A 19,294-nucleotide genomic window follows, 5' to 3' on the forward strand; every position below is an offset into this window, starting at 1 on the left:
TTTGCCTCGTCAAACGCCTCACAGGTCTAGATTGCCATTCAGCAAGTCAATTTGTCAGTCAAAGGTGTTGGCATATCTACAGCCGTATTCGGGTAAATAAAACACTAAGCAAGGGAGTCAAAGTACATAATAAACAGCCGGTTTCATATTTGATGGACACCAAATTGACTGAGCAATATTGTAACCTCGGAATTTCTTGACAAAGCCGAGTGGTGTTTCTCCTGGTGATTGGATGGAAACAGCTTGCATTCCTGCAATTTTTGTTTTTTGGACACGAACGTATCTGATAGTTTAAGATACAAATGGAGTTTGACAGCAATCCAACCCAATATCTGGATTGTAATGGATGAATCTGGTAAGAGTTGAAAAGCGCAACGAATATCCAGCCATTGCCCATTTCAAAGTAGAATATAGACAATCACTGCAGGATAAAGTCTCATTTTACATGAATATGGCTGGAATTCACTCAATTGAATAAATATTCTGCAGAGCAATGAATTCATCCTTTAGATATAAAATAGTCACACTATATTCTTCATCAGTGGTATAGCATCTGAATCAATCGTACCCCTTTGTATTCTCCATCAACAAAGATTTGCGGAATGACATTGCTTCCAGACTTGGACTGCATATACTTTTTAGCATCCCTGGATCAGTGATCCACAAGCATAGACAGTTTTAAAGTTAGGATTTTCCAAATTAAACGATACATACAAGTATACAAACTATAATTAACTTACTCTTCAGCAGCGATATCCAGCATAGTATATGGCACTTTATGGGCAGCCAATAGGTCTTGAATTCTGGACTGAGCTTTCTTGACCTAGTTGCATGCCACCATATAGAGTTAATGATCGATAGTTATTACTATGTAAAGATTCAAATGCTCTATTGAAAGATAAACATGTGCAATGTGACTAGTATTCACTCATGATGGAATCATCCAACTCAAACCAATGTGTTTTGTAGAGTCACTAATAAGAAATTCTGTAACAAGATGCAGTGTCAACAGATATCAATAAATATTCCTAACCTTGACCATACCAGAAACACTGGAATAGTAAAGTGTTACTCGTGGAGCTTGTTCAGACATTGTGAATAATGTGGAAAGTGAATTCAATTGGTTTCAGGATTATAAACGATTGACCGACTCATTCTCAAGTCGAATTAAAATCTTGTACAAAATAATAAAATGATATTCTGCTAAATAAGCTGAAAGAGCCAGTTCTGCTGTAACCAACTAATCTCAAGTTTAACTGGATTTTTACATTTGATTTTAAGTTTAGAATCCAAACTTGATTTGGTCAAGAAATTAAAGCTTATTTAGTTTAATGTTTCTAACAAGATAATCTTGATTCTCTAATTACAATAATACTGTATATATGCCTCCACGATTCCATGTTCTCACTGCTGGATTTAAAACATCCTTTTATGCAAAACAGTCTGATACTGCTTCTAATCCCATGCTCAGGTCGTCTAGCTCTTCCAGCTGTTCGTCCCAAGTCAACCTTGGTGTAGCATCTCAGTCAGTCAGTAACAGCCTTGGCAACACGTCCTCTAACCATATCTCTGATGAGCCACAACCTAGTTTGATACATGATCCTGCTGATGGATCCAATACAATGCGACTCAACGATGAATATAACCAAGCTAATTCAAAAACATCATTTATAGCTGATAAGCGAAAATCACGACTAGGAACTTCCACTTATCTTAGTAAAAGACTTTCACTACAGGAGGATGAAAAGCTAAAAGTACAAATTGCAGGTCCTCTCTTGTGGAATTTCCCTGCATCTGAGCGTTCTGGAAAGGTGAGTGAAATACTGTCATGTTTAAACTATTCCTATACATGTATCCTTTTTATAAACGTTACAGAAAATTATGTCTATGAATACTGCTGCAGTGATTTTGCATTTTCATTTAGACAATAAGTTTGAAAATCTTGCACCTCTACTGTCAGCTTACAAGATGGTTGGTTCAATACCAACAATCATGCTTTGCTCATGTGTTGCTTATTTGGACTGTAGAAAACTGGATTTGTAGAATACTTTTTTTCAATATCAGATGGCCAACTGCACCGCTATCAATCCAAAGAAAAGGTATTGATATGAACTTTATTTAATCGTGTTTGATAATGTATGTATATACTCAATTTTTGGCAGTTTGAAGAGTGCTCCAAACCTATTTCAACGATATCCATTGCCAATGCCATGTCAAGCATTGTCGATGCACCATCTCATCCAAACCATTGGCTTTTACGCTTAATCCTTGTCGAAGATAACGAGACCCATATTTTCGAAAGTGATGATCAATCGCTACTACTTCAATGGTAGGTGTCGAGACTCAAAGCATCCGAGTCAATCCTTACGTCAGATGCTAACATCTTGTGATATCACCATCTGGTTTGTTAAACTTTTAGGAAATCCGTCATTAGTCGCGTTGCACTTCGATGGGGAGCTATCCAAAAGATCACATTAGAGCACGACGTAGCTCACTTGCGTAAACAGTTGGGATCACTATGGGAAATGTGTCAAAACGGAGTGGTTCCACCCAAAGTCCAAAAGGTATTTAGGCATATTTTACTAAATCTACATTTAGCCCACTTGTAATTTCACATTTGATGCATAGTATTATAAGCCAGTTTTATTGATACTAGCTTTCACATTTAGAGAATGTCAGATGTTACAATGGATATGCAAATAAAAGATGATTTGCTAGCAGACGTGATTGCACGGCAAGGTAGTTTAAATGATATCTATATCAGTCTATATTGATTTATACACAACTAACTACAACCTGAAAAATACCTCCAGAGGAGCTATCGTTATATGAAGCTCGAAATGGGTTTGAGGCTCGAAAACGCAATGGAATGGGATTTCTTGCTGAAGGTGGTGACGACAATGCAGAAATGGACGAATCAAGTTCTGACGAGCAAAGCGATTCCGACAAGGACAGCTGTGAAAATGAACACAAGGAGAGTGAATGTGAAAGTCCTTCTGACTCGATTCCCTTGTATCAACTTCGTAGCGTCGATGCTATACACTCCACATATAACGATGACGACAAACCACTGGAAAATATAACAGAGCCCACTCAACCCGTAGTTGACACATGTTCTGCTAAACATAGCATTGATGTCAAATCCAAAATATCGGAAACGATGCTCGATAATACCACGCCAATTGTGCAGCACGAATCTACCAAAAAGCAGTCTTCGTATGAAATGCCAGTAAATTTGGATGATCCTTTGGATGAAGGGTTTAACGACGACAAGCTAATAGAAAGTGACGCTAGTGTTTTTACCAAAGATAGGACAAAGCGTCTTAGTGGATTATCATTTGTTACTATAGACAAAATTGTCAGAGAGGGACTATCACGTAGCCCGACTAGAGTTGATGGGAGCACGTCAAAGCAAAGTCCTACAACAAGTGACAAGATTGATATGGCGTTTGCTGATCTAATTGACAAGAAACTAGCACAGCTAGAATCAGAGTCAGAACAAGATATATATTTGAAAAGTACTTTTCAAAAAACTGTTACAGCAGATTCTGAGCCACTTGCTAATACGGCCGATCTGGTGGAATGTATTGACAGTTTGGACGGGTTGGATCAAGCATTTTCCAAAAGCAAGGAATTTGACGGATTCCAATCAAGCTTGAACATTTCATATGATCACAATCTATTGTCAACAGTCCACAATGATAATGCTATACCAGCTCAAAGTCACGATAATCAAGCAAAGTTTGAATCAGCAGAGACTCCAGCAGTCACAGTTTTAAAACACGTTGAAACTGTAGCAAAAGACACAACCCAGAGAAATGCACTGACCGAGTTCAATGACGATATCACGAAAAAGTTATCATGCTCACACATTTCATTAGCTGAAGAACGCATTGAGCCTCCTGCTTGCACTCTTCAGCTTTTACCTTTATCAGCATTGGATAAAAATTCCAGGGAAACTATAAATGAGTCACAACTTTCCATTAACAAACCGAATCCGATGATGACCTCCAACGATGTTCTTTCCAGTCAAAAAGAGCCCATTCAAGTAAACGTGGAAAGCCTGTCTGACATAACAGCGAGGCAGTCTTACATTCATGCGCAGGAATCGTCTCCACCAATGCATGCATCTATTGGTCTGAGAAAGCATGATGGCGAGACTTCATTGGTATATGGTACAAGTGTTGCTTACAAACGCGTATCAATAGATATCCCAATACAGGCTGTTCAGCCATCACCTATTCCAGTACCTTATACTTTTTCCAAAGAGTTGAATAGCCCGACTGAACAGTTGATAAACGGATTGAATCAAAACGATGTTGAGCCAGACCAGGCTAATAGTTCATTTACTGCAGACCAATTATCCATTAGTAAAAGCACTACAAATGATAGTGAGCACGCATCGTTAAAAACCAGCATGCAGGCTCTAGATGCAAATTCTTTTTCAGATATCTCATCTCAGATGCAAGATAGTAAGACACAAACAGCCAATATTTCAAGCGTATCTTTTGATGCTCCGGCGACTTTGTGGAAACCTGAATCTGTGTTGGGATCAAAAGTAGTATCAACAGAATCCATTGATAAACCTGAAACATCCTTCCATAAACTAGATTCACCAAAGAACACATCGAGTGGCATTGGTGCTTCATTTGACGCTATTGACCCATTCGTCAAAACAAGCGTAAGCCATTTGCCAGATTCCGAGGCTGTAAACGATCCACTTTTTCAACCAGACATGACTCGTCAGTCATTTCAGAAAAACAAAGCACAAGATACGAATCGGCTCAGCAGAGCTTATAAGCGTGTATCAATTGACATTCCTATTTTGGCAAGCCGGCCAGAGCCAGCACCGATTCTATGTTCAAGTTCTAGAAATTCGATTCATCAAACATTGGCAATTTCCAATTCATCAGAACACATTAAAAATGATGAAACAGTGCAGCAAAATAATGTAGTGCTCAAAAGCGAGCCATCTACGACCGAATATGGGGATCCAACAATCAGGAAAGAGCTTTGTGAAGATGAAGAAAGTACACCCATTCCAACCCCATTACGATCCAATGAAAAATTATTGCTTAAATCCAACAGCAATATTCAAAAGGAGGAAGACACACACGCTACTGGTAGTTGTGACTCGATATCAAGGCCATACGCACGTATTTCAATGGTGCCCATCGTAGCTTCGTTAAAGAATGCACATCAGTTGGGAACAGCTCCTATTCTTCCTATTAAAATGGCACCTATTTTGATATCAGGTATGGTGAGTGAAAGGCAAATCAAGATTGGCGGGTCTATGGAAAATATAAGTCGAACCGCATCAAATATAGACTTGACAGCAAAGTTAAATCATCTCCACACTGTAGGAATTATATCAGGTAATCCGGCAAGCCATGTAGGCAAGAAATCACTACAAGCAGCACCAGTATTACCAGAGGCACCTATTCTTGCAAGATCAGCCCAAACAGTACAGGGTAACAGTATAGTAATTGGAGGTGAAGCAGTGTTATCAAAACCTCCAGCCAAAGCAGCACCTATTCTGCCAACACAAAGAGAAAAGACTTTGAAGGCACCACAACTGGAGCATCCAAACGCAACTGAATCCTCAGTTAAACAACCAACAGCACCAATGGTAGAAGCAGTTATATTCAAACCAACGATTCCATCCAAGATCGTTCTTCCAGTGTCCATCAAGTTGGCAGGATCAGTAGGTAAAATGGCAGCACCAGTTCTGAAACTACCCAATACATCAGCAGTTGCACCCACAAAGCCATAATCAAAAATACAGCCAATGAAAATGAAAATGAAGAGATGAAGAATTGTCAGTAATCATCACGATCTGTTATATCATGTTTTTAAAAATATTTGCATAAACTCTATTCAACCACTTTTATATGAGTTTGGCTGATTTTCTGATATTTTGGTAGATTGAATGACAGAATCATTAATTGATCGTGTCTTGTGTACTATGATGACAATCAATTACTAAACAGATTGATATCACTAGTAATTAATTGGTGATTTTCCAACACAAATCTTGACATTTCATTTGAATATAAATGCAAGTCACATGATGACAACACAAATTCGCGTTTTCATTTCAAAACATTGAATTTGTTCAAACAGTTTCTAACCACGTGACACTAGTTGCTTAAATTGTTTATCTTGACTTTTATTGAAGCGATCAAATCTTTTAAATTCTTATTCAAAACTTTAGTGAAATCAAAGATGTTTGTGTATAAGAGAGGTATGGACAGTCTTGATCAATTACTGTCTTGGTTTTACTAACCTTTTGCTTGTTTTAATTCTCAGATGGACGAAGAGAGCGAGTAGCTTTTGACAAGATCACTTCTCGCATTAACAAACTGTGTTATGGTCTAGACATGAATTATGTGGATCCTGCCGAGGTTGCACAAAAGGTATTTGATATTACTAGTTGTTTGTATCTGTCGCTTTTATCTATTTCAATTGCTATTCGAGTGAACTACTCATTTTATTCCATTCACATCATGTCCAAAGATCTTCATGTGTTCATATTACTAATATTGTTCAATACTATTGTTCAATCCGTCATTTTGTTCCAGGTTGTTACTGGTGTATACCAAGGTGTGACTACTGTGGAATTAGACAACTTGGCTGCAGAAACCACTGCTTATCTAACAGTATGTACATTGTTTTTACCTCGCTTTTCTGCATTGGTCTGAATGTCGGACGTTTTTTGCGTATTTTGCATGTCCGATTGTTGTCAATTTGTATTCACTTATACCCGCTTTTATTCTTCTTCCTCACACCCTTTCTATAGACAAAACATCCCGACTATGCCATTCTTGCGGCTCGTATTGCTATCTCTAATCTCCACAAGGAAACAAAGAAACAGTTTTCGTCTGTCATGCAAGATCTGTACGAATATGTTAATCCAAAGAATAACAAGCATTCCCCCATGATTTCAAAAACTACTTTTGATTGTATTCTTAAAAACGCTGACCGTCTCAACTCAGCTATCATCTACGATAGAGACTTCAATTACAACTTTTTTGGATTCAAAACTCTTGAACGCTCGTACTTGCTTCGCATCAATCGTAAGACTGCCGAACGTCCTCAACACATGCTTATGCGTGTTGCCGTCGGTATCCACGGTGATGATGTTGAAGCTGTCATTGAAACCTACAATCTTATGTCCGAAAAATACTTTACCCATGCATCCCCCACCTTATTTAATGCCGGTACTCCTAACCCCCAGATGTCGAGTTGTTTCTTACTCACCATTGAAGATGACTCTATTGAGGGAATCTATTCCACCCTCAAAACTTGTGCCATGATCTCCAAAACTGCTGGTGGCATTGGCTTGAATGTTCACAAAATCCGATCCTCTGGTTCTTATATTGCTGGCACAAATGGTCTTTCAAATGGTATTATTCCCATGCTACGTGTGTTCAACAACACTGCTCGCTATGTTGATCAAGGAGGCAACAAACGTCCTGGTGCATTTGCCATCTATCTTGAGCCATGGCACGCCGATGTCTTTGAGGTATGTTGGCTGGATTTTATCAGTTTATTTCCTGTAATGCATTCAACGCAATAGCATCTAAACCATGTTTTATTTGTCGCTCTTTTCTACACGTGTATAGTTTTTAGATCTTAGGAAAAACACTGGTAAAGAAGAAAATCGTGCACGCGATTTGTTCTATGCTTTGTGGATTCCAGATATGTTCATGCGTCGTGTCGAAAGCAATGGCGATTGGAGTCTCTTTTGTCCAGCAGAAGCACCTGGTCTTGACGATGTCTGGGGTGATGAGTTTGATGCTTTGTACGAAAAATATGAGCGTGAAGGCCGTGCTCGCAAGATCATCAAAGCTCAGAAGTTGTGGTATGCCATTCTTGACTCTCAGAGTGAAACCGGCACTCCATATATGCTATACAAGGATGCTTGCAATCGCAAGTCAAACCAGCAGAATCTTGGCACCATCAAATGCAGTAACCTGTGCACTGAGATTGTTGAATACTCTTCCCCTGACGAAGTTGCTGTTTGCAATCTTGCGTCGCTTGCTTTGCCCAATTTTGTTATCAAGGATACCACCGGTGCTCCTGTCTTTGATTTTGATAAAATGATAGATGTATGTTGTTTTGTGGATTGATTTCGAGTGTGTGCTTTCTGTACTAAAGTTGTGCAAATTATTGTTTCTAGACTACCAAAATTGCAACATATAATCTAAACAAGATTATTAATCTTAACTACTACCCTGTTGAGCAAGCAAAACGCTCCAACATGCGTCATCGTCCTATTGGTCTTGGTGTTCAAGGTTTGGCAGATACGTTTATTAAGATGCGCATGCCATTTGACTCTCCCGAAGCCAAGAAACTTAATATCCAGATTTTTGAAGCCATTTACTTTGCTGCATTGACTGCATCATGCGAGCTTGCCAAACGTGATGGTCCATATGAAACATACTCTGGATCACCCATGAGCAAGGGTATCATTCAGCCCGATATGTGGAATGTGAAGGTGTCTGATCAGTTTGACTGGCCTACTCTTCGTGCCAACATTGCCAAATACGGAGTGCGTAATAGTTTATTGGTCGCACCCATGCCCACTGCCTCTACATCCCAAATTCTTGGCAACAACGAAGCATTTGAACCCTACACTTCCAATATTTATATCCGACGTGTTCTTTCTGGAGAATTCCAGATTGTCAACCAGCATCTGCTGAAAGACCTTACTGAACTCGGTCTTTGGAACGAAAGTATGAAGAATCGAATCATTTCTGCCAATGGATCCATTCAAAATATTCCCAGTATCCCGGCACAACTCAAGGCTATTTACAAAACAGTATGGGAAATTTCCCAAAAAGTAATTATTGACATGGCTGCTGATCGCGGTGCATTTATCGATCAGTCCCAGTCGCTTAATATCCACTTGGCCGAAGTCAACTACGGCAAACTGACTAGCATGCACTTTTATGGCTGGCATAAGGGGCTCAAGACTGGAATGTACTATCTTCGATCACGTCCTGCTGCTGATGCCATCAAGTTTACTGTAGATAAACAATCTTTGACTCAAGGTGCAGAGGATAAAAACAATGTTGTTGCTTCAGTAAATAATATGACTGATATGCTATGCTCTTTGGAGAACCGGGATGCGTGCATGAGCTGCTCGGGCTAGATTGCTTTTTGATAATAATTGGTTTATCGTGCTCCAGGGCTTATGGATTGTTTTGCATATATGAAGTTGAATCTTGCACTGTTGCTTTGCCAATGAGATCTCTCGGGGTGTGTTTACCCCAGATTTACTATTCAGGTATAAGTTTTATTTAGGTTAGTTTATTTTTTAAAATAAAGCATTTTGATTTCAATTAGTTTGTGTTGAGCACTCCAAGATCGAATGCATGGTCGTGGAGTATTTTTACTAGCAATCATGTCATTTTATCGAGCCCAAATACTACATCAGTACTGCATACTATCATTCTGCTATAATGGCACGACTTTCATGTAGTATCACACGGCATTATGTCTATATTCATCGATTGATATACAAGCACGTAACGTTTATAGCCAGACTGGATTCATTTAAACGTGTCATTGGCATTTATTCTTGCTTTTGTCTAATTTTGATTCCATTGCATACTCTGTATAGATGGATGCTGTCAAAAAAGGCGACCTTGCTGCTATTAAGAAGCTTGCTTTGGAAAAGAGTTCAGAATATGTGCGCACTCTGCGGTAATTAAATGACATTACCCAACCCATCATCTCAGCAGTCGATACGACATGTAAATAGTTGTAGTTTGGGTCAATGTTTTAATACAAACTTGGATACATAGTGACTTGAATGCCAATACTATTTTGCATATATCTTGCCACAAAGGTATGCTAAAACCTGATTTTACTGTCATTTTGCATTCACGCATGTCAACACATCTCTATGATAGCTTTAAATCCACTATTTGAATATGCAATGCAATTGGAGGTTGATGTCAATGCAGTCAATTGTGCTGGTGATACCGCTCTCATTTTGTCCACAAAACGCGGTGACTTGCACCAGATGGAAAAGGTAAGTGGATCAATTAGATGTGGTTTAAATTCACTTGCCTAGTCTAGTCACACCACTAACGTGTCAAACAATCGTTTAACATCTACATTTGAATTGATACTAAAGCTGATTGCTGCGAATGCAGAAGGTAATCTTGTGTTCGACTCAACCGCGTTTTGATTTACCATCAATATAAAATAGTGCAATCAACGACTTTATACCTTTTAATAGTTGGTAGAGCAAATGATCATGGTAATACACCGCTGCATTATGCTGCATTTTGGAGACACACAGAGGCTGCCACGCTTTTAGTAAAAACTGCCAATGCGTATGTGAATACCCAAAACATTCATGGCAAGACTCCTATCCAAAAAACTAGCGGAGCGCTTCAAAAGACTTTGCAAGGTAGTTGAACAAGCCAATATTTAGCAACTGCTATTTTACGTTAAATCTCAAGACGTAAATTCTAGTATACTGATATTGTAAAACACTACACATGATTGAATTACAATTCTTTTAGATTTTGCCAAAGAACAAGGTGACACTATAATCAAAGCTGAAAGTAAGCTGATTTGTCAGTGTTGTAGTATCTGGAACGAATTCAAATATTATTGTGAATACATTGACCAAATGCATATTTGCATTTATTTAGCTCGAACAAAATTGCAAATCAGCAAGGCAATCTCGAATGCATTCAAAACTCCAGGTAGACTCATACATTTGTATTGGCTGACTGTAGTACTTGATAGCATAACCACTGTTTTTACAAACTATTTTGTCAAATTTTATTCTAGTTTATTATGATTGGGCCATACAGTCATCAGCTATTCAGATTCTGGCACCCATATCACAGACACGAACAGCAATTGTATATCAAGGTGTGTGGAAAACAAAGCCAGTAGCAGTAAAATTACCTGCTGTTTCTAGCGATTTATCTGAAGATGCGATTGGTGCAATCGCAAATGAGATTTCTGCAATCAGGTACAAGACAATGAATAAAAGTATAAAATATACTTTTTCCGGTCAATGTACTTATTTTTTACACTTGTTACCTTGCATCAACTGCTATTGATTTTAATGAAATAGAAATGCCAGCCATGGGTCACTTTTACCTATTCTTGCTGCGTGTATCACTCCACCAGACATGTGTTATCTTACAGAATACATTGAAAATGGAAACCTTTCAACACTGTTGCATAATCCGGCAATTGAAATGTCACCTGGATATGCAATGAGGATTGCTACCGATATCATACAGGCATTGGGATACCTTCACGAACAAAAACCACCCATAATTCATGGCAATCTTAAAAGCGCCAATGTTATGGTAAATGAGTCGGGTCAACTGTTTGTCAAAATGATTATATCAATATAAATGCTGACATGATTGACTTTTTGTAAATGTAAGTTGATGGCTAATGGATCTGTCAAGCTAACTGATTACGGATTTACCACAAGTTTATTCAATTCACGCAACATGTTTCCTAATTTTTTAAATGATGTTGAATGGCTTGCGCCTGAGATATTGGCTGGTGAAATCATCACAGATCTAAAAGGAATTGATATTTACGCCTTTGGAATGTTGCTGCACGAGATTGTGACACGAATGCATCCTTATCAAATCATGAATGCCATGGCAATCGGTATACGAGTAGTGGTCGAAGGACAACGACCAGAAATACCTGTCTATGTTCCAAAAGCATTGGTAAGTGTGATAATATTTGAATTTGAACGCATTCAAGTAGGACCGGATTTAGAAACACAGTGCTCACTAGTCCTACACCAACCGCATAATTTCATACTATTTTCAATATTTTAAACACTAGGCACAAGTCATACAGCAATGCTGGCTTGAAGATCAACTCAAGCGACCTACGGCCAAGAGTGCGCAGAGTTTTCTTGCTGCTATTAGATTATAACTGGCAAACACAACCTCATAATAAAACGTACCTTGTCTAATAAACATGATAATTGCATGTTGGATAGTCTGTCAAAACAACACATAGATAAAAACATTTTTATTGCATGGAATCAAACCATTTAATAGCGTCTTCCGTCCCTATATGAACCACTGTCACTACCTCGTCCAATACTACTAGAGCTGCCTTTGCGATCTGAGCCACTTTCCCTTCTTCCACCACGATAGTCTCTATCTCTTCGTCCATCTCTGTCTCTGTCTCTGTCACGGTAATCTCTATTGCTAAGCGTGTTCCCAGATCCATAATGGCGTAGAGTTCCGCCATTTTTCTGTAATCATATTTAGCAGTATACCAAAGACATAGTGTCAAACCGTACATTTCAAATGTGAGTTTCATCAATAGTTGTAAAAGTAGATCGAATCGGTTAAATACATGTACAAACCCTGTGCTCTTCAAGAGTTTCACGAATCCTGATGAATCCGGTATGTTGTTTTCCAGTCATATGCGCATCAATCCTTTGTCCAGTGGAGTCATTTGCCAACAGAGCACCACAGATTTCACACACCTCCATCTTTTTATCAGGCCGATACGATGGATGAGTTTGATCAGTTTGACGTAATTGATCGAGTTCAACCATGGACCTTTCAACTGCAGAATAAAGATCATAGGCGTCTTTTACTCGACCAGATTCGCCCAATTGGCGGAGTTGATTGGTTTTGTTTTTGATGGTTTCTTCAATAATAATGATTTTTTCTCGAATGTCGTCTTGGGTGACTCCAGTAGGCTACAAAAAGTAATTTATTATTCAGACCAACAGTTAAAATAGCAGCACGAGTTTGCTTCAACGACATGGCTACAACAACCATGAAGTTTCCTGTTTAACTAGTCAGATACACTGGCAGTAAAAGATTAAACACTTGCCTCTGTAGGCTTGCTTTCCAGGCGGGTATGGCCTCGTTTGATCGTTCGTTCAATATCAGACACAAGTTTGGCGAGGTAGTCGTAGAATCTGTCTTCATATCCAAGACGGTTTTTATTTGATGAGCTTTGATACCTAAATACAACACAGTGGATCCGTTGATTTTAGAATACGAATTAAAACAAAAGTCTTACTAAAACCAGTAGTGATACTTACTCCTTCTGTAGTCGTTCATCATGTAAATTGCCGCACTTGCCTAGATCGACTTTGGTATTGAGAAATAGCTCATTTGGACAGAATCCAACAAGAAAATGCTTGCAGACATCATTGTCCCTGTAATCCTTTTTTGCAGAAGGAATCAAAGGATTCATGAGTTCAGCAAGAAGCTGTCGCTGGTAGTCCATGATGAAGCAAACAATGGCTCTTGGCAAAGAAAGTTAGACTTTGTCGAAACAACAGAAAAGTCGACTCGAATCGATAAATTCTTTTCTGTCCAAAACTGTCTTCACAACTCTGCCCAACTGATTTAAAATATCAAACTAGAATGAAGCGATCTACTGTTGATTTGGGAATTGACTCGACCGTTGCTGCTGAAGAAGCTTTTACTGATGCAACGCCAGTCAAGAAACAAAAGAAAATGCGACATAGGTCAAAACAACTGAATTCTACTCAAAATACTCCTCTAGACAAGACAGATAGTATCAGCCATTCAGTCGATTGCACTAAACCTCAAGACAACAAACAGTCTGATTCTACTAGCCATGAAAATTCAAATCACTCGGAAAATCCATTGTCTAAAACAGGTATCAGCCTATTTAATTATTTTGTAATCTTGAATTTGGCAAATGTTTGAGTCGATTGCTTTATCAAGCTATAAAACTAAACCTTTGACTAATCTTACTTTAAATGAATTAGAAAGACAGGCTTTGAAGCGACGATCCCGCCAAGAAAAGTTGAAGGAGCGCAAAATGGTAATTTATTTGAATTCTGTCATATTTACAGTTGTATTCACGTAAAATGGAACACTTGCATTGATCACCTCTATTTTGGTTTGTAATGCACAATGGTTGAATGTGTGTTGCTTTTCTACTACATGTCGAGTGCTTCATTGGCATTATCCGTTCTTGTTCAAACAACGATCATTATGCAATACAATCCAATTATAGTATTGAGCGTGTTCCTTCTCCACTTTTGTCACAACCATGCATTGCGCAATCACTTGATTGATGCATTGCAATCCAGATGTTGGGTTGTACTGGACTGGTGTTGTCAATCAAACTCGTGTATTTTAAAATCACAGGCACGTTTACAATCTAGTTCACGAAACTAATGATTGAATGTGCAGAAATACAACAGTTGTTTTGATGGCAATCATCAGGATAAATGCCAGTCAAGTAAAGGGTTGAAAGAGCATAATACTGTCGAGTAAATTTAGTAGAGATTGACTGTTTATGTATTGACACTTTTATTTAGTATTCTATTTTACGTGGATACATCTAAAAATATCTTGATATCTAGTGCTCTAATTTCTATTATCCTAGCATTACCATTCTAAACTAAACCTTTCATCACATTTAGCAATGCTTTCTTTGTAGACAAAAAGGTCATTCGATTCGATCATGTCCCCGTAACCAAATGGCAGCAGCAGCAGAGCTCGAACTTGTTGAAGGTTCACCTGCCGGAAGTATCTGCTATCGTTGTGGATCTATTGACCATTCACTTTCCGCGTGCCCGAAAAAGAAAAACTCGTCCAATCCCTTTCCATTTGCAAAATGTTTCATTTGCAAGCAATCTGGGCATCTTGCTGGGCAATGTCCTGAAAATACAAAAGGAATGTACCCTAATGGTGGCAGCTGCAGATTTTGTGGATCTGTGCGACATCTTGCCAAGGATTGTAAACCGGCTCAACAAGAGGCTGGCGTCATAGCACTTGGAACTGTGGATCTATCACAAGGCGGAGATGACGATGATGTATTTGTCGCCTTTCACAAAATTGAGCAAAATGGAAAGCAAACAGGCGGACATACTTCAGCTAATGCATCTGGCATGAACTCCATGCCTGTTATTGCTGTCAAATCTAAACCTCCTGTAAAAACAGTCAGGAAAATAGTCAATTTTTAAAGCATATTATTCATCCAACCATGAGATTAAATTCAAAAACAGTGCACCAACGAGATTAAATAGTATTGCTTTTCAAATTATATTGTAATAAAGCTCGGATCCTTTGCAGTCATTCACGTAAAATGGAACACTTGCATTGATCACCTCTATTTTGGTTTGTAATGCACAATGGTTGAATGTGTGTTGCTTTTCTACTACATGTCGAGTGCTTCATTGGCATTATCCGTTCTTGTTCAAACAACGATCATTATGCAATACAATCCAATTATAGTATTGAGCGTGTTCTTTCTCCACTTTTGTCACAACCATGCATTGCACAATCACTCGATTGGTGCATTGCAGTCCAGATGTTGGGTTGTACTGGACTGGTGTTGTCAATCAAACTCGTGTATTGTAAAATCACAGGCACGTTTACAATCTAGTTCAAGAAACTAATGATTGAATGTGCAGAAATACAACAGTTGTTTTGATGGCAATCATCAGGAGAAATGCCAATCAAGTAAAGGGTTGAAAGAGCATAATACTGTCGAGTAAATTTAGTAGAGATTGGCTGTTTATGTATTGACACTTTTATTTAGTATTCTATTTTACGTGGATACGGCTGTAATTGAAGCTCCTTTTCATATCTATATACCAAACCATCATATTGATTATATTAGTTCAAAACTACATCTACAAGTGTTTATGATTGTTTAAACATTGGCAAAACACCATCACTTTACCTTGCTTTATCGTCTTTTAAAAGTTGGCATAACTCTTTTTGGCGCAATGATAGAAACTCTCTATTTGCCAACGCGATTTCCTCGGCAGTTGCGTCCTTCATTTTTTTCAAGTTGGTCTTCCAGGTGATGTTTGACGCTTGATCTTGCCACTTTGATACAAATGCCGCCATTGTGTTTCTATTGCATATTTGAATGAAACATAATGAATCGTAGTACATAGTAAGCCAAATAAAGTGTTGAATTAAGTTGACAGGACTAAAAGCTTACTGTCGCTCTATCTGACATTGCATTTGCAGTCGGTTCTCATTCTATATCATCCCATTCAATAGTATTTTAGCTTGTATAATTATAGGCATGCCATTTCAGAAAAAAGCTTACCTTGATACGACGATATGATTGATTCTCGGCGTGAATGCTAACAGAGCTCTTGTGCAGTTTGGAGGGCGTGAAATTCATAGTTGTATTCCAAGATAAAGCCCAATATTTTGGCACTTTATTTAGTGTTTCATTTTACGTGAGGATGGCTGTAATAGACAAGATAATGAAGCCTGCAGTCTTTCCTATATTGAGCCCGCGATTTTTGCTAATATCTTGATTTTAACTATGCCACCACGTATCCAAGATGCATTATCACACAGTCAGGTATTAAATCCAAACAGTCTGATTTTATTTGGCTTTGTATAAAAAGACAGCTGACACTTTGTACAGTCGCATCGACAAAAACCTGCAGCCATATGCTCTACTCCGTCTGTACGAAGCATGTTAAGCACGCCTCAAGATATCAAAGACCATCGTGAACTAGACGATGATAAGCCTCCTGCAGTAGTTGTGTTGAGGTCTGAAGTAAAACAAGAGTTTCAGCATTTGGTCGTGCAGCCTGACGAGTGTGTTACGCTGATGACTGCTATTGACGCTCAAGATATGGATTTGGCTGGGTAACGTTTAAATTGAGCTTATCTTTAGTGGATATACATGAACGTCATTTTCTGAATCGATTTGAAATGCAGATTCAGTTAACGATATTTGTATGAATGCATATATTTGGGATATACTAGACATTGTGTCAAGGTCTACTTTGATCTTTCACAGGCTCTGTTGGCATTAGATACAGCCAGATTTAATCCAACTTTTAAGTCTACATCGGCTATGCTCGAGTTAAAGAGCATCACGTATGACCGCCATGCCGAAGATTTGCAAATGCATGAAACCATACTGGCCCAGTACTTACTCGAAGCGGCATGATATCCTTTTTTATCAAGTTTAAATTATCCATGCACTGCAGCTTGTTCCAATGGCAGTCTTTGACTAAATACTTGCGAATGTTTTTGGATGTTTACTTTTGTTCATCGTTTAGGACTAACACCTGTTCAATGTGCCATATGGCTTACGATATTCAAAACATCGCATCATCAACATATCAGTAAGTCAATAGACTTTTACCACCACTAAAACAGCAACTTTCAGTTTACGTTGTCCTGAATTTATTTGACTATAGATCTCAAAAAAGCATACAGGACAGATATGACAAAATGCATTGACATTTTTCAGGAAAATATCCAAAAGTTTGGTGTATTTAAAAACAAGCAAGTATTTTCAGCATATGAAACAAAGCTTCTAGTTGAGTACATTGTATCAGGGTATGTTTCAAGTCAATTTCCAACATTCATAATCCAAGGTTTAGATCCACTCTAAAATGCAAACTGAATTCACATTGCATTTTTTGTGGAAACCAATGGGAATTAGATACGTTCAACATGTGCGATTGATTGCATGCACGTTCACGACTTCACAAAATGTGATGATCCAAAAAGTGCGTAAAGTCATCGAGTTGGTGCCTGATCCTTTGCCATTTCTTCCGTTATCACAGGGTGTTCCAGCTGATAAGTGGGATGAAGTGTGTCGTTTTGAGGAAGAGCAGGCAGTATTGGCACAAGTAGCAAAAGCTGAAGCAATTGAAGCAGCACGTCTTCAAGCGATTGCTGACATCAAACTCAAAGCAGATACCGAACGTGTAGCATATTTGTTGAAACAACAATGTAAGGTTTGAATAGTAGTTGTAAATTGTGTCTAAAATTGTTGGATCCAACAATTAACTAGAATTGCTGTAGCTGAGGCGGAACAAGCATTGGCTGCACCGTTTGCGGAGCTATCCCATACAACTATTACCATACCAAGCGTGGATACAATATTCCGTGATGTTCCAATTATTGTGTTCAATGCAACTGCACAACATGCACAACATGCTCAGCAAGAATCAGAAAATGGTGAGTGGGTTCAGCTTGGTGAATCGTGCAAGCATTTTAATAGTTGGTTACACATCACTAATACGAATGATTCAACTCGACTATCATTGAATTACAGACCATTTGGCAGACGATAAATGGTTAGGAGCTGATTTGAAAAGCAAAAATGAGACTACATTCTCACACCCAACAATTACCATGACAGCATCCAAATCTATTGGACTGCTAGGTTCATCGAATGCCAAACTTGAACAGAGTATAGGCCCAGTAGTTGCTCAAACAACGCGATCAAAAGATTCATCACGATTACTTCAAGCCTATACGAGTTCAGACACTAATCATACTTTATTGCATCGTGCAAGCCACTCTACACTTCATACCGTCACTATGCAAACTCCAATGGCCAAGTCAAATGCAGCCATTGTGTCTCAGCCCAACAGCGATAACGCTGCCATGGTAATATCTAGATCAAATATTGTTCAAGCCATTACGACAAATATTACAGATATGTTTAAAGAGCTAGAACAATCATTGATGGGCAAGATGGATTTGCAATTGGGGGACATGGCATCTCGGATTGATCGTGTGCACAGTGCAATGGTTGCTAGAGAAGAGTATCGCTTATCAAAAGAAAAGCACACTGGTGCGACAAAACAATCCGCATTTCCTGTAGCCGCTTCCCATATAGCTTCAAGTGCACATTTGGTCGGCAAGGAAGGTGCAGATAGAGATGGACGCGAAAGCTCCCGTAAACGACTTGGCCAGTTATCCTCTGCCAGTAAGAAATAGACCAAGAACTGGCAAAAGTGATAAAGATTGCTGTAACTGATGCAGGTTAGTTCCAAAATACAGCAGTGACATATTGAGCAATCAAGTGTGTCGGAGAAATGAACAGAAAGAGTTGGATGGAAGCTGTGGAGTTGAGTTTATTCAAGCAACAACTAAATATTCAATCAGCTCGGAGCAGAATAAATTGTAGTAGCAACAAAAGTGATGAGAATGGATACAACTATTTATTTATATTTGAACAACTCGATTTTGCCATTTTTGATAACATTCTGATGGCATTGAGCAGGTTATTGTTGCAGCATTTTGAAAACGAATTTTCGATTTGTAAATTGCACGGTTGCTTCAAGTTAATGTAGACTGTATAGATGGGATGCTGAAGATCGTGTCAGAACAAGACCAAAGGAGTGATGTTGTTTATGTTTGAATCAGCGGGTTATTTAGCAACTGATTGTATCGACAGGTTAGACTGTTGCTGTGCTACAAGACATGATAGATGATCTTGTCATTCAAACCAATAATCTGTCGATATTCGTAAAACATCAAGCAATAAACTCATCACA

At 38.6% G+C, this 19,294-nt stretch overlaps 9 protein-coding genes across 9 annotated transcripts; 6 read left to right on the forward strand and 3 right to left on the reverse strand.

Annotated features, from left to right (window-relative positions):
- Positions 1 to 143: 143 nt before the first annotated feature.
- Positions 144 to 1,093, reverse strand: BATDEDRAFT_24491 (uncharacterized protein; the record flags this gene model as incomplete). Its single annotated transcript, XM_006678404.1, has 4 exons — positions 144 to 332; positions 569 to 647; positions 741 to 823; positions 1,034 to 1,093. The coding sequence occupies 4 exons, from the start codon at positions 1,091 to 1,093 to the stop codon at positions 144 to 146; spliced, it is 411 nt and encodes a 136-aa protein (XP_006678467.1).
- A 370-nt stretch (positions 1,094 to 1,463) lies between these two features.
- On the forward strand, positions 1,464 to 5,773 carry BATDEDRAFT_24492 (uncharacterized protein; the record flags this gene model as incomplete). Its single annotated transcript, XM_006678405.1, has 5 exons — positions 1,464 to 1,811; positions 2,163 to 2,329; positions 2,420 to 2,564; positions 2,670 to 2,739; positions 2,814 to 5,773. The coding sequence occupies 5 exons, from the start codon at positions 1,464 to 1,466 to the stop codon at positions 5,771 to 5,773; spliced, it is 3,690 nt and encodes a 1,229-aa protein (XP_006678468.1).
- A 444-nt stretch (positions 5,774 to 6,217) lies between these two features.
- Positions 6,218 to 9,345, forward strand: BATDEDRAFT_16482 (uncharacterized protein). Its single transcript, XM_006678307.1, has 6 exons — positions 6,218 to 6,244; positions 6,310 to 6,416; positions 6,582 to 6,659; positions 6,800 to 7,525; positions 7,626 to 8,111; positions 8,183 to 9,345. The coding sequence occupies exons 1-6, from the start codon at positions 6,226 to 6,228 to the stop codon at positions 9,155 to 9,157; spliced, it is 2,391 nt and encodes a 796-aa protein (XP_006678370.1). The 5' UTR covers positions 6,218 to 6,225; the 3' UTR covers positions 9,158 to 9,345.
- Positions 9,346 to 9,467: 122 nt separating this feature from the next.
- Positions 9,468 to 11,940, forward strand: BATDEDRAFT_24494 (uncharacterized protein; the record flags this gene model as incomplete). Its single annotated transcript, XM_006678406.1, has 12 exons — positions 9,468 to 9,533; positions 9,629 to 9,711; positions 9,813 to 9,856; positions 9,921 to 10,042; positions 10,148 to 10,169; positions 10,253 to 10,426; positions 10,542 to 10,583; positions 10,674 to 10,727; positions 10,816 to 11,002; positions 11,108 to 11,348; positions 11,454 to 11,726; positions 11,848 to 11,940. 12 exons carry the CDS (start codon positions 9,468 to 9,470, stop codon positions 11,938 to 11,940), a joined length of 1,401 nt encoding a protein of 466 aa, XP_006678469.1.
- A 121-nt stretch (positions 11,941 to 12,061) lies between these two features.
- BATDEDRAFT_88231 (uncharacterized protein) lies at positions 12,062 to 13,263 on the reverse strand (the record flags this gene model as incomplete). Its single annotated transcript, XM_006678695.1, has 4 exons — positions 12,062 to 12,268; positions 12,383 to 12,724; positions 12,856 to 12,994; positions 13,076 to 13,263. 4 exons carry the CDS (start codon positions 13,261 to 13,263, stop codon positions 12,062 to 12,064), a joined length of 876 nt encoding a protein of 291 aa, XP_006678758.1.
- Positions 13,264 to 14,440: 1,177 nt separating this feature from the next.
- On the forward strand, positions 14,441 to 14,755 carry BATDEDRAFT_6620 (uncharacterized protein; the record flags this gene model as incomplete). Its single annotated transcript, XM_006678249.1, has 1 exon — positions 14,441 to 14,755. A coding segment is annotated over one exon (315 nt), but the record flags the coding sequence as incomplete, so codon positions are not given.
- A 799-nt stretch (positions 14,756 to 15,554) lies between these two features.
- On the reverse strand, positions 15,555 to 16,158 carry BATDEDRAFT_88230 (uncharacterized protein; the record flags this gene model as incomplete). Its single annotated transcript, XM_006678696.1, has 4 exons — positions 15,555 to 15,606; positions 15,703 to 15,879; positions 15,970 to 16,010; positions 16,081 to 16,158. The coding sequence occupies 4 exons, from the start codon at positions 16,156 to 16,158 to the stop codon at positions 15,555 to 15,557; spliced, it is 348 nt and encodes a 115-aa protein (XP_006678759.1).
- Positions 16,159 to 16,461: 303 nt separating this feature from the next.
- BATDEDRAFT_24498 (uncharacterized protein) lies at positions 16,462 to 16,944 on the forward strand (the record flags this gene model as incomplete). Its single annotated transcript, XM_006678407.1, has 2 exons — positions 16,462 to 16,637; positions 16,758 to 16,944. 2 exons carry the CDS (start codon positions 16,462 to 16,464, stop codon positions 16,942 to 16,944), a joined length of 363 nt encoding a protein of 120 aa, XP_006678470.1.
- Positions 16,945 to 17,223: 279 nt separating this feature from the next.
- BATDEDRAFT_88378 (uncharacterized protein) lies at positions 17,224 to 18,734 on the forward strand (the record flags this gene model as incomplete). The annotated part of the gene is made up of 4 exons (XM_006678593.1): positions 17,224 to 17,339; positions 17,446 to 17,738; positions 17,811 to 17,966; positions 18,064 to 18,734. 4 exons carry the CDS (start codon positions 17,224 to 17,226, stop codon positions 18,732 to 18,734), a joined length of 1,236 nt encoding a protein of 411 aa, XP_006678656.1.
- Positions 18,735 to 19,294: the final 560 nt, after the last annotated feature.

The sequence above is a fragment of the Batrachochytrium dendrobatidis genome, assembly GCF_000203795.2.
Source record: "Batrachochytrium dendrobatidis JAM81 unplaced genomic scaffold BATDEscaffold_5, whole genome shotgun sequence".
In the NCBI taxonomy this organism is placed as follows: domain Eukaryota; kingdom Fungi; phylum Chytridiomycota; class Chytridiomycetes; order Rhizophydiales; genus Batrachochytrium; species Batrachochytrium dendrobatidis.